Source organism: Sander vitreus, chromosome 21 (assembly GCF_031162955.1).
Source record: "Sander vitreus isolate 19-12246 chromosome 21, sanVit1, whole genome shotgun sequence".
Classification (NCBI taxonomy): Eukaryota; Metazoa; Chordata; class Actinopteri; order Perciformes; family Percidae; genus Sander; species Sander vitreus.
In genome coordinates, this window is record NC_135875.1 from 22,625,201 (window position 1) to 22,638,788 (window position 13,588).

At 41.9% G+C, this 13,588-nt stretch overlaps 1 protein-coding gene across 2 annotated transcripts in view; it reads right to left on the reverse strand.

Annotated features, from left to right (window-relative positions):
• Nucleotides 1–2,299: 2,299 nt before the first annotated feature.
• The window catches only part of LOC144535927 (uncharacterized), a 12,422-nt gene continuing 1,133 nt past the window's right edge, over nucleotides 2,300–13,588 (reverse strand). The window contains exons 2-6 of one of the 2 annotated variants that reach the window (XM_078278721.1): nucleotides 10,631–13,410; nucleotides 8,606–8,699; nucleotides 7,926–7,975; nucleotides 7,677–7,747; nucleotides 2,300–3,827 (exon numbers count right to left, since the gene is read on the reverse strand). In XM_078278721.1, coding sequence (XP_078134847.1) covers nucleotides 7,700–7,747; nucleotides 7,926–7,975; nucleotides 8,606–8,699; nucleotides 10,631–13,405 — 2,967 coding nt within the window. In that variant the 5' untranslated portion in view covers nucleotides 13,406–13,410 and the 3' untranslated portion in view covers nucleotides 2,300–3,827; nucleotides 7,677–7,699. Of the gene's footprint in view, nucleotides 3,828–7,676; nucleotides 7,748–7,925; nucleotides 7,979–8,605; nucleotides 8,700–10,630; nucleotides 13,411–13,588 lie in introns of both variants that reach the window. The other variant, XM_078278719.1, reaches the window with a different exon arrangement.

Here is a 13,588-nt window from a genome sequence, read left to right on the forward strand (position 1 = left end):
AAAGTAATATCCCCATGTGACATGTTTTCGATATAGGCATACTCTCCGATTCGTGCCAGTTTCTCTTATAACCTGATAATTTAGAATATGACTTGATACATTCAAGTAATACCGGCAGAGAGTACCCAGGATCAGCTATAAGATATCGTCTGCATACATAAAAAACGTATGATCCCTACCACCTGCCTGTACCCCTTTAATAATTACATCAGCTCTGATTGCTACAGCCAGTGGTTCTAACACCATAGTGAAGAGCATTGGAGAAAGAGCACAACCCTGTCTCGTCACCCTAGAGAACAGCTGCTCTCAGGTTGGAATAGAGTACCTACATCCTGAGGAATTGTTGATAAAATAGCAACTCTACCTGAAAAAGAAGAATCCTTAATGTCATTTCATGCCCCCACTGTTTGGATCAGAACTTGATATCATGTTGGTTGATTGATTTATTGACAGGACAGCTGAATAAATGAAAGGGAGAGAGAGGGGGGAATGAGATGCAGCAAAGGGCCGCAGGTCAGAGTCAAACCCAGGCCCACTGCATCGAGGGGTAAACCTCTATATATGGGCGCCGCTCTACCAACTGAGCTACCCAGGCACCCATTACGAGTTAGTTTTGATAAGCTATTGAATTATTTTACAATTAACTGGTTCATATATTTGTATTTATTACCATACTACTCATAATTTCCATTATGCCTTAATCTCTTCATTTTATTTGATTAAAAAACCAAAAACAAATATTTTAGAGCAAACCACAACATTAAACAAAATATTTATTTTTGACAATTACATGACCTCCGATGCTCCAAGATGTGAGCAAGACGGTACAAAAAGTTGCCATAAAATAAAGACAGAAAAAAGTGACATGAGTTGGCCGTCCTAGTCCCATGTTAAACCTAAAAACACCACAGCACTGACACACATGGAGGAGACGTTGGAATGTAGCGTGTACCAGGACAGATGGCTTTGCATCTGAGGAGATAGCCACATCCTGCTACATGTATCATTGCTCCAGTCAATGTGGGGTATACACAACAAGCCCAATAAAACAGAAATGATAAATCACAAAATAAAATTAAAATCATTAAAATATCTGAGATTCAGCCCTGAGATTAACACACGGACAAAACATTTTGTAAGAATAAATCATATTCCAAAATTTGTATATGTTACAATGCAAACACCTGCCTGTAATTGAAAACAATTGTAGTGAAAATTTCACTGCAACCAAATATAAAATACATAAAACATAAGGATGGCACAAATGAAATAGACGTGGTGTTCCAGGATAAGGAGATTTGAGTGTGTGTGTGTCAAACAAACAATGGATTTCCAAAAAAGGACAGTTATTTGTTGTGTATGTTTGTGTGTGTTGTGTCCTGCTGCTGCTGGTGAGGCACTTAGCAGACAAAGCCTTCTGCTGCCTCTGTGTGGATATCTTTTAACATGGAGCCATGACTTAATGTAGCTCACACACTGGTCTTAGACAGCACAACGCTGCCCCTAATGGCACTATGCAAAAGTACATAGAGACGTTATACCAACACAAATCACATATCGACTTTTCTCTAAAACAAACAGGCAGGCTGAGAGGGCAAAGCCCCGACCTCAATTACTGATTCAACAAGTGTTAAGGTTATTAAGTCCCAGAGACTCAGTGCGTACCTGCGTGGTAAAAGGGTTCATTAGAATTGGCCTACCATACCCAATGCCACTTGTATCAATAACGAAGTCTGCAGTAGAAAAGTGCATGCAAGCTGCCTTTAGTCGTTAAAGATGTCCAATAAAAGGTAATGTACATCCACTGATTTGTCGTTGCACCTGTCAACTGTATATACCTCTTGAACGTCAGATAAGGCTTTTTCAGAAAGGCTCTAGTGGAAATTTACCATTCAGGCCCAAGTCAAGAAATGAAATTGCAGTAGACGATCAGGAAGCTTTATACTAGCATGGCCCTTTCATATTGAAATAAGATTGACACAAACCAAAGATTCTCAATGTCAGCAAAGAAATCTGCAAACACACATCCTTCTTGAACTTAAGGGACACAGGTGAAGCTGAGTGGTTCTTTTGTTCCAAAAAAGGGTTTTGTTGAGGTACCCTCAAAGCAATGCTAACATTGTCCTGCAAAATTCCAAAAATATAACTGAACAGAAAAAAATTCTTGCAGCTCTCAGAAAAATCCAAGTAAACAGCAGATGACCTGCACTGAAATAAATCTTTACTTTTCCCTGTTACAAGACTTCTTATCCCCCTTACCCCCCAATGTCCACCGGCTGCTGAACGTCTGCTGAAAGTCAATGTGTGTATTTTCACTGACTGCGTCCGCAGCCCTCCGGAGCAGATACGCAGAGCTTCTATTTTTGCCGGATGCCGGAGACCTCCACAGCAATTCCGGACAGGGCAGATAGTGCGGGACAGGAAGTCGAGCACAGAAGCAAAATAAAACATCCGGTTCATTTTCAAAATCAAATACACCGTGCTCACGGTGGATCATAGTTCCCTGCACTACACCTTGAAAACACAGCACAGAGTTGTTTCCCCTCTGCTCCTGTGGATGGAAACTAACTGTTGTTGGTTTTGTGGTTCTATTCTACGTGAATTCGCAAGATCTCGTGGGTCCTCGTGACTACAGCTGTCAGTCATGGCCGCAGCCGTACCGCAACAAATCCGGACCTGGTGGGTATTGAAGGACGACAGAGCACGGAGCAGACACGCAGCAGAGCCGATCCGCAACTGGTGGAATTTCGGGGTTACAGTTCTCTCAACAGATCGTATTGAAATTCCATTAAGATACCAACTGATTTAAGGGCCATGCAGACAAACAACACAGGCACATTTCTCCCAGCCTGAAGGTAGGAGGCCAAAGTGCTTTAAGCCTAATAAAATCACAAGGTCTCATCCTAATGGTCGGATGACCTGTGAACCTCAAAGAGTTGCATGAGTGAGTCTGAAGCAAATGATACGACAGGGGAAGGCAGTCAGCTCAGAAAGGTAATACTGCAACCGTAGCAGAAGACCAGATCTGTTCAGTGTCACTCCAAAGTGCTTCCTGCAAAAAACCCTCACATGGGAAGAATACATTCAAAAACACACTGTTAGTCCCCTTGATAACATTAACTGGGCCAAACATTTAGTGCAAGTTGTTTAAGTGTATTTGAGACTTGCCTTTCGCACCTCTCTTTGTGAAATGAAACGTATTGCTGTGTGCTATGAAACAAAAAGGTGTTCTGTTTAATATGGAACCCTGTCGCGCTGACAGCGTCAATTCAGGAACCTTGTTTTGCGAGTGTCAAATCTCGACCGACCAGCCTCTAGTTGACTGGCTTGATACTTCATCATTAAATTGCTTTACCAATAACTTAAAAACACACAATCAAACCTCTTTGACAACTTCTAAGGAAGCCAATAAGAAAACTCCAGAAATAAATAAACCTAATATAATCAAATACTTAAAAAAATCTAAAAAAAAAATTAAATATCTTTGATTGTTATTCATATTTTAACAAGGAACAAAAATTCCATATAAATAACTACAGAGTAATAACAAGAATGACAAATTCAGCATATTACTTAATGTGAAGTTGAGAGTAGGTTTTCCCATTCTGCAGATGTTTTGGCTGTCTGTCTTAAGGGTCCCATCAGACTGGACTGAGGGAGGTTTCAGTGACTGGGCGCCTCCAGCCAGTGTCACGGGTTAACAGTGCAGAGGGTGAAGTTAAGGTTCACGGGTGCTAGTTGTCAGTCAGAAGAACACTGGTCCACAGTTGCCACGGTTACCAGCAGAAGGGGAAGGAGAGCCCCTGTAGGATGTTGCATGTAGATGTCTGGATGGATAAACAGAAAAAGTTATTTTAAAGTGATGAATTAATCACATTTCTTCGTGTTCTGGAGAAAAGGCGCTGCCTTGACTGTAATGTGTGCTGATAAAGTAAAACACACTATGTCACATAATTTGCAGAGTTGCAAAGATTAATTGAATAATCGATTAAGCCCAGTTCAGACCAAAGATTTGTGACGAGACGAAACCGTTTTAGAACGACGCAGGGAAAAGTTGCAGCGGTCTGAACTGGCCCGTCTCAGCTCGACTCAACCCAGCTGATGGTTTTGCTGCGACTCAGCTGTTCAAGTCACAGAGGCTGGTTTTAGAATGTAAGAGATGTCACCTGTTCCAACAGCCAATAGAGAAGTCAGCTGGTAAAGTCAGCTATAAACTATAGAAAAAAAATGGTCTATAATCCATTTTATTTTTATGTTACAAACAGCTGGTCAAAATGGCAAGAGTTTTAGACGGAGCTTCAACAACGTTTTATGGTCAAGAGACCTAGAGAGTGACTGAAGAGAGAGAGAGAGAGAGAGAGAGAGAGAGAGAGAGAGAGAGAGAGAGAGAGAGAGAGAGAGAGCCCAGCAGCGTTACAACAAAGCAGTGAATCAGAGAAATAAAATGTTTTCACCGATTCATCACTAGAAATGGAACTGTAGCAAGCATCTCAATATCACTTACGTTATCCACATTCATATTTAGAAGAAACAAATGATCTATCCAGCTACAAAAAAGCCAGTCGGAAGTTAGAACGTAAGTACAAAGAGGCGTTGTTATGGAGATCATACACCGTTTTGTCTTGTCGCACTGGTGTGAACTGGCCAAGGGAGCAAGCTTCTCCTCGGACCGCGTAGCTCCTATGGTGCCATTTTGATGCTACCAAGCCATCACCTCCCGTTAGCATTCCATTGACTGCCATTCACTTTGGCGCCACTTTGACAGCGAATAACTTTACATCTGAAGCGTTTAAAGACTATTTGTCCATTGTTTATTTCTAAAGAAACACGACAATGTATAAAAGGCTCCATTACCTTGTACCTCACGTTATGGCTCCATAGCAGACGTTTTTGTAAAAATAGGCTAACGATTGTGTCATAACCACGGGACTTACTGTCGCATAGTAGAGGAATTACCGTATAGTACAGGAGAAGAGCGCAGGCAGTTCCGTCTCACATTAGCCGTTTAAGTGTAATTACTAATGTTAACTAGCATTTTAGTTAGCAATAATTAGCCTGTGCCTATGTTATCTCCTTACATATACCTACGCTCTCCGTCTCTGCAATATTCGGAATAATTGAGATTTCTCTTGGCACAGCTACCAGAAGACTTACAACATTTTACGTCGTCTCTCTCAGTTGGAGGCTGTGCAGTAACGCTCAGCCATCACCGGAAAAGTGCTTCTAATGGCCTTCACTGGTCTCCGTCCAGAGCAACGGGATCTGTTGGTCCATTCTTATATACTGTCTATGGAACTGGCAGGTTTTAGAACACTGCAGACTGGCTAGTTGCAAGAAGTTGCAAGTTTCAACTCGTCTAGTTGCAAATCTTTGGTCTGAACTGGGCTTTAGTTGTCAACTATTAAATTAATGGCCAACTACTTTGATAATCAATTTGAGTATTTTTTTTATGAAGAAGAGAATAAATTCTCTGATGCCAGCTTCTTAAATGTGGATATTTTCCAGTTTATTCTCTCCTCTGTGACAGTAAACTAAATATATTTGAGTTGTGGACAAAACAAGACATTTGAGGACGTCATCTTCTGTGAATAATTTAAACCAGGTCCTGTGTTGTGTTGAATGTCGTTATGTCTCTGTTATTATTTTTGTTATCATTGTTTCTGTAAGGTATTGAATGTTATTTTGCTATTGTGATTGTTGTTTAATCTAATTATGCACCGCAATGTATAGATGTACAAGTTTTGGGCGACCTCCAGGAAGAATAGCTGTGGCCCCGGCCAATGGAGATTATTATTATTTTTTTATTATTATTATTTTTTTTTTTTTTTACCATTTTCTGACATGTTAGACGAAACAACTGATCAAGAAAATAATCGTTAGTTGCAGCCCTAATAACTTATTTCTCTAAGACCAGCTGCAGTCACTGCAACCATCAGCAAACAGAACAAACAAAGCAGAGACTCCCCAAGGGAAGCTAATGTGGTCACATCAGACTTAAAACAAATTCAACTCAAATGCCTACTTTTTTCAATTTCTTTCATTTCATTTAGCTGATCTTTTATCTAAAGCGACTTCCAATACATGCATTCAACCATGAAGGTACAACCTCTGAACAGCAAGAATCGCATTATAGTAAATTAGCTTGAAATAAGCCAACATGCCACATTTTTTTTTAATAACCATCATCTTCTTAGTCGGTGCAGTCGGTCGAGATGTGTTTTTAGCCTGCGGCAGATGATGTGTAGAATTTTATTCTGGGTGCTGCCAGAAACTAACTTTTAGCTTAGGGCTGGGCGATATGGAGAAAATCAAATATCATGATATTTTTGACCAAATACCTCGATATCGATACCACAACGATATTGTAGTGTTGACTATTGGTGCTTTCACAAAATATTTACACAATGAGATTTTTGATAAACAATAATCAGTAATGTGGATAAAATGACTAAGTGGGTAAAGGCAAATAATAGAACAGTTACAACAGTCTGGTAAGTTCAGAAAATGACATCACTTTACTGTAATGCAGCCTTTAAAACCAGGAAAAGACAACACTTATGCCATATTACGATATTCAAAATCTAAGACAATATCTAGTCTCATATCACAATATTGATATAATATCAATATACTGCCCAGCTCTATTTTAGCTACATATGTTCCTCCGTCTTCTTATGTTTGGTTTGCTCATAAAATTTCAATCCACGTACCCCTAAACACCAGCAAAACTGTTGCACCAGCTGTCTAAGTTCAATTCAAACGCAGTGTTGGATTTGCGCCGTACAGCTTAGTTACAAAGTATAGTTAAGATGTACATGACAGACTACTTCACTTTGACATTCATGACACTTAACATGCACGCTTTGTATTGGGCTAACAGTGCTAACAGCTACAGGTCAAACAGAGTATTAGTTAGGTCCATGGTTAGCTCACACTCACCGGGAAGACCTAGCTTCCGCAGGAGAGCAGTGCTCATCATAACCTCCGTATGAGCACTGATCTCCCACAGAAGCCCAGCCTGGGCAGTGTGCAGTGCAGAGCGGCGGTGAGTCGGTCAATCGGCCAGCCAATGAGACATGAACACGAAGGGAAGGGCCAAAAATTTCAACAACCACCTGGTTCTCATTCCCAGGTCGTCAAATACTGACACCAAAGGGAGGGACACACATGCACTCACAGCCATACCTTCTATCAAAACAAAAAATAGAGAAGCTCGAATTACAACAACAACACAGAGGGAGTGTGACTTAATTCTCTGCTCAGGACACCATTACTCTACTAGCGTTATCTTTACAAATCAAATATTTGTTTGCTGCTTAATGTTCTGAATGTCGAGTACAGAACCTTTAAACAAGATTTAAAGAGTTACAGTATTTGATGTGCTGTTTTTTTTACCTTGTAGGGCTATCTATTTTAAATAGGGGAACTTAGTTTAGTTGATTGTTCAGTAAGTTGCAAAATAGTCTTAAAAACCAACAACATGAAAAAAAAATTGTGATAAGACTGTGGATCAGGATCCTGCCAGAAATAAAAATCATATAGTTTTTATATTTCGCCCACCCCTACTTCAGTCTACTTTGACACCGCTTTGGAGACTGATAAGTAATTTTCTTAAATTTGACACTTTTTCCTCCAAAGCCGCAGAGGATATGTAAGCAGAGCAGGTATTTACTAACCTTATGTGGTTTCTGCTAACTTGTCACCTGTCATCCCATCGGCTCCCTGGAGGGGCTTTGAATGTCTTGTTCTGGGGATGGATGATGAATCCCAAAATATTTAGCTAACAATACAGTCACACATGATATACTTTAAACAGCAGACAGCTGGGTTTATAATAGCAGAAAACACCTAATTATCTAGATTATCTGAACAACTTGTACATTTTCACTAGTCAGAGACATTTAAGTGCAGTTATTTCTGCTCACCTTGTGCTTTTTACACTTCATGGAAAGGTTTTCTTCAATGAGTACACAGTCTGCTAGAACAAGAACAGAACAGGAGTTAAGATGCCACATTGATTCCTCCAAAAGGTGGAGGTTTAGGCTTAGCGGAAGTACAGTAATAACAGCCAACCGCACATCACAAAAGAGCTATTTACAGACCAATACACTCAGCCACACTCACACAAAGCACCAGTCGTGGGTGTATTCAACCTAATACTTTAACATATTTTTTTCAGATTCAGACTATTATTCCCAATGGGCAATTCATTTGCAGCTTCCCAGTCCATACAGTCAGGTCCAACAAACACTCACCAAACAACAGTTAAACATGTAAAAGATGCCGGAGGGAAAAAAAAAAAAAAGAAAGAAAAAAAAGTATGACATGAAATAAAAGCAATACATAAGAGACAATAAATAAGAATATTCATTATGCTACTCCAATGTTAACATATAATCTAAACCTGGACAAATAAAAACCAGAACGAACTGCAGGGCTAGATATCACTTGAAGTAAATTGAGCGAACTGACCCTTTAAGATCATAGAAAAAGCCAGTTAAAAACAGCTATGCACCCCTGTACCTGCAAACATGCACATGGATAAAGTAACTGTACTTTGTTCCCATTTGATGTGTGGAGACGGAGGGCAGAGATCAGCACTTACCTGACTCCAGAGCACACCTGTAGTGGTACTTGTTAGGACATCCTTTGAAGAAGCAGCCCAGTGTAGCACCTGGGTCACTGCATGCTGAACACATCTAAACACACAGCAGATTAAAGGTCGGATGAAGACATTATGTACATGTCTGCTAACCGCATGCTTGGATACAAGATAAAAAAATGTGATATACCTTACAAACATAAAGAAAGGGGGCACTACTTCTCCCCCAGACATTTGTTTAGGCTGTAAAAGCCCAAATCTGGTCGCCTCTGGCACATTCTAATGCCACTATTCCATCATATACACCGATAGTAACTATTGTATATTTAAATGAGTTTGCCTACACGATTGTAAACGTATAGTGAATCACTGTAAAGGAGAATTAGGCTTCTTGTGCGTTTTAGCCCACACAGTCTGCAAATAGCTATTATTTGAAACCACGCCTATTCCTGACTGTCAGAGTCGGTTGATTTCCACTACACTCTAGCTTCCATTTGGGTGGCATCTTTCCTCTACCTTTTCTTCTCTATTGATATACTCCACACTTATAGGCAGTAAGCAATTATGATTTAAGAAAGAACATTCACTGTGTCACACACAAAGCAGGGGAAAATTATTGAATGACAGGATAACCAAAAATGTAACCCATGAATAAAATGTATGATGTGGATTGTGGAAAAAAACATATGATCATATAGATTACTGCAGGAAGTTCCATTAGGCTCATCATATTTTATTTTTTATATACATGATTTGGGGCATCTGACAGTTTGCATAATTGGTTAATGGTAAGAAAATACAAAGCATTTTTAACAAAATTACAGTACGTACATTTTCTTCATATGACATAGGCCTGTTACTTCGACAACATTGCCTGTTTTAGTGTTTTTGCAATGTGTCTTAGAGATGGCTCTGCGGTAAAAAGTGCAATGTAAATGAAGATGCAAAATATAGCAAAATTCTTTTGATAAATTTTAGTCAGGTCGATCTGGAGAAGCTATGTGCCAGGTTTCCTGCAAATCGGTCGCACAGCCTAGGAGGAGTTTGAATAAGTTGGTTTTGAACATTTCGCGATTTGGAGGGGAAAGTTGAAGTTGCTCACTGTAGTGAAACAGGTGAATCCAAATGTGGGTCCAATAGGCCACGCCCACTTTTATCAATCAATACACCATGTAGGCATGGCCTCAGATGTGTCCCTAGATGGTACTCTCCAAATTTCGTAAAATCGGATGAGCCCTTCATCAGATATATACTTTTCGCAGTTTTGCCAAATTTGATTTCATTGCTAGCTACGCTAATTTGTTAGCACATAATTTGTGCATTTTTTAAACCAATTAAAATTCTTTTGATAACTTTTTGTCAGGTCAGTCTGAAGATACTATGTGCCAAGTTTCGTGCAGATTGGTCACACAGCCTAGGAGGAGTTCCAAAAAGTAGGTTTACGATAAATCGCGATTTTACTGCGATTAAAGTCTAGGGGGAAATGGGCATGGCCTATATCAGGAGATTCAGCTGAATTCAGGGAACGCGTGGATTCAAGGTTTTCAAATGTGCGATGTACGGTATGGGAATAATAGGGCTAAATGCATTGTTTCTGCTATAGCGCCACCACGTGGCAGAAGTGTGTAAATGTTTGTGTCCGAGGGTTCCACCCCCCCTAGCATTTACGGTTTAGGCTGCAGCAACACTTTTAGCTACAGAAAAATAAGAACAAGAAGAAAAATCTTTGCGACTACAATAGGGTTCCCAGCTCCGCTGGTACTGGGAACCGCGTTGCCTTGCACACGCGGGTTCTCAGCCTCCTCGGGGTTAATAAGACTACCAATTATGCATGCTACTATGCTTTGATTTGACAACACATCTAAAATCAATTAGTATCCTAGAGGCCTAAAAAACAAGTAAGTAAACGGTCAGACTATTAGTGCATTATCACCCTTAATGTTTTGTTAATTTCCAGCTTAGTCATATCCATCACATCTCTGTGTGGAATTGAGTAACAATACATTACTGGCTTAAAGTGCAGTTTACCATTTCCTGGGCCACCTTGACAGCCTCCTCCAGTCCGTAGACTTTGCCCTTCACAAGGAACACGCCTGCGGACCAGATGACGCAGTCTTCATGGAGCCAGTATTCACAGGGATCCAGAGGCAGTACAGGGGGGCTGTACCAGTCCTCCACATCAACAGAGCCAGCGTCTGACCGAGCCTGCTTAGCTGCAGGGCTGCCAGTATTGTCAGCAGTCCACCGGTGGCTCTCCAGGAGGCCCTTCTGCTTCAGGTGAGCTCCTCGCCTGAGGGTCCGTGGTGTGGGTGGATTGGCACACTTCCTCCCCCTGCCTCTGATACTGCAGGACGAGGAAGAGTCTGAATTGCTGTAGTCGTCCTCGTCCTCTTTGAGGCCCAATATGCTGGCTGGTCTTTTGGTGCTAGGCTGGTACCCTTCTGGGTAATAGGGGCCGTGGAGGTCCCCCAAGTCCATGGCGTTGGCCGCCTTTCCACACAGACAGCAGACGAGAGAGCGCTGGTGCTGGCTGTTCGTGGATGCTCGGCCCAGCTGTAGACAGGAACTGCTGGGTACAACTGCAGAATTGAAGCCACAGGGGTGAGCCTGCTGATGTTGGCCCTTCTTCGGTTGTGTCCTTACCTCCTCGGGGTAGTTTATTACAGTACACAGTGATGACGATAACTGCTGATGCTTTACACGGATGAATGGTGAGAAACTGTCTAACCGAAAGTCCCTTTTCTCCTCCTTGTAGTTGACATACTTTAACTTGATCTCCGGCTCCTTGGGGGAGAACATGGAGGGAGACTGGCTCCATTTGTGTTTCTTTTGCCTCCTCTTAAGAGTGCCAGCCCCCTTCGGCTTGGCAGTGGGAGATGTTTTGCTACCTGTAGCCTTGCCTTTGGCTTTGCCTTGGCTTTTCTTTGGAGATTTAGATAATGGTGGTGGTGGGGGGGAAAATCTTGCCATATGAATGTCCATTAAGGGGTCAGGGTGAGAAATATGCTCTGGCTCCTTTGGGATTTCGTGCACATACTGATGACTTGACTGTGATGATAGTTTTCTCTTTGTATTCACAGGGCTAACCTGTGGTGAGTGTGCAGGATGTGAAACATCCTCTAGCTCCTTCTTTGACTTCTTGTGCACAGCAAACGGAGGGCTTTTTTGAGGTGTGTTGCCATTAGACTTTTTAGAATTATTGATTTCAGAATCTGAGGTAGAGTCTTTGCAACTGTCAGTTTTAATGTTATTAGTTGTATCCCTTTTTATTGAAGTTACTGCTTTTTGTTTCATTGTTTTTACTGAGAAAAGCACTTTTGCTCTGCTTTTCCTTTTTCCTACTGACAGGGTGTCATTCCTCTTAGGACTGGTGAAATTAGAATCACTAGCTGTTGACTGGGAAGCATTTGCTTTCTTATTGGTGCGTATGCATCCTGACACTTTATACCTGCTTGAATTTATGTTCATAACTATAGCCTCTAATCGCATTCCTCTGCCGGACCGCACCGGCAGCTTCTTTTCTTTTAAAGTTCTCTGTAGTGCCTTTGCATTCCCGTTCATGTGAGGAATGACAGTCTTGGGTTTGTTTCCTGAAACATCTGACACACACACATCATCTGTCAAGTCAATCAAAGGCTCCAACACTGCCTTCCGTCTATGGATAGGGTGCTTAACACACACATCATCTGTCAAGTCAATCAAAGGCTCCAACACTGCCTTCCGTCTATGGACAGGCTGCTTATTTTCAGCACTTGAATCTAACCTTGTGGTACTATTGCTGATGCCAGAGCCTGGCTTAATGGCCCCCTTTGTCCTCAAGCCAACCCACGCAACATCATCAGTTGTCTCTAGATAAGAGTTGTCGCCACTAGGTGAGCTGGAGGCCTGAGGCAGGATTAACACATCCTCTACATTGTCCAGTGAGGTAGCGGAGGGGGAGACAGGGTCCTCCAAAGGACTGATGTACTCCCTGCTTAGTGAACACAGGTCTCTAGTAGCGCCTACTCTGTCCGGGAAGACCGCTGGGTCCTGTTTTTTAGACATGAGAAAGAGCACATCAGAGCTGTCTCTCTTCACATCCTCCCCTGTGGCAAGGGTGAGTGTCTCCGGTGAGGCTTCAGCACATACTCCTGAACTCAAAAAGCTATCATCCTGTCCATTCTCCAAACCACAATTCTTTCCCCAAAAAAAGCTGTTTTCCTCTTTGCCTTTTACACGCTTATCCACGACCCTGTCGCTGGAAATGACACCACCATTTAACTCTTGAGGCTCCTTCGTTAAACATTCGTTATCTGGTCCCACCTGAGCCTGAGACAATGAATGAAAAAGTTCTCTCTGAGTGGCGAGTTCCAGGGGCCCACCAACCAAGTAATGCTGGTTCAGTGCATAGCCAGTATCCCCAAGTCCTTTATCTGAGTCACAAGGAGAGTGGGCGGACAACTTGCTTATAGGTGGCACACCATATAGAGGCGAACGCCGAGACAGGGAGTCGTGAGTGGAGAAGACGTGAGACCTGCTCACGTAGGAGAGGGTGACTGTAGTGTGGGAGAAGGCATTGTCTGGTTGATCCCTTGATTGGAGAGTGGTGTCCGAGGTGCCGGTCTCTGAGAAGGGTAATCCAGGGTTGCTGGTCCCTGTGTTTGGGTACCAGCCGGGGCTCTTGACCATCTGCAGTGCATCGAGGGATGTGCTGTTGAGGACACATTCCTCGCCTTTTCTGGTCAGGTCAATCACAGTGGGGATGCTGGAGGTGGAGAGGTCCTGAGGCTGTAGATCATCTAAGCTCCCAGGTGGCTGCTCCATAACAACTGTAATGGATTAAGAGGACAAAAGGAAGTGTTGCAGTTTATAAGAATGAGTTATGTCAAGGAGGAAGCATAACCTCTATTTAAATATCATTACTCTACTAAACGTTGGTCAACAACTCTTTTTTATCTAACCATAGTAAGCATAATTGCTCTTTTCCATGAACTCGAGGTCATAGTT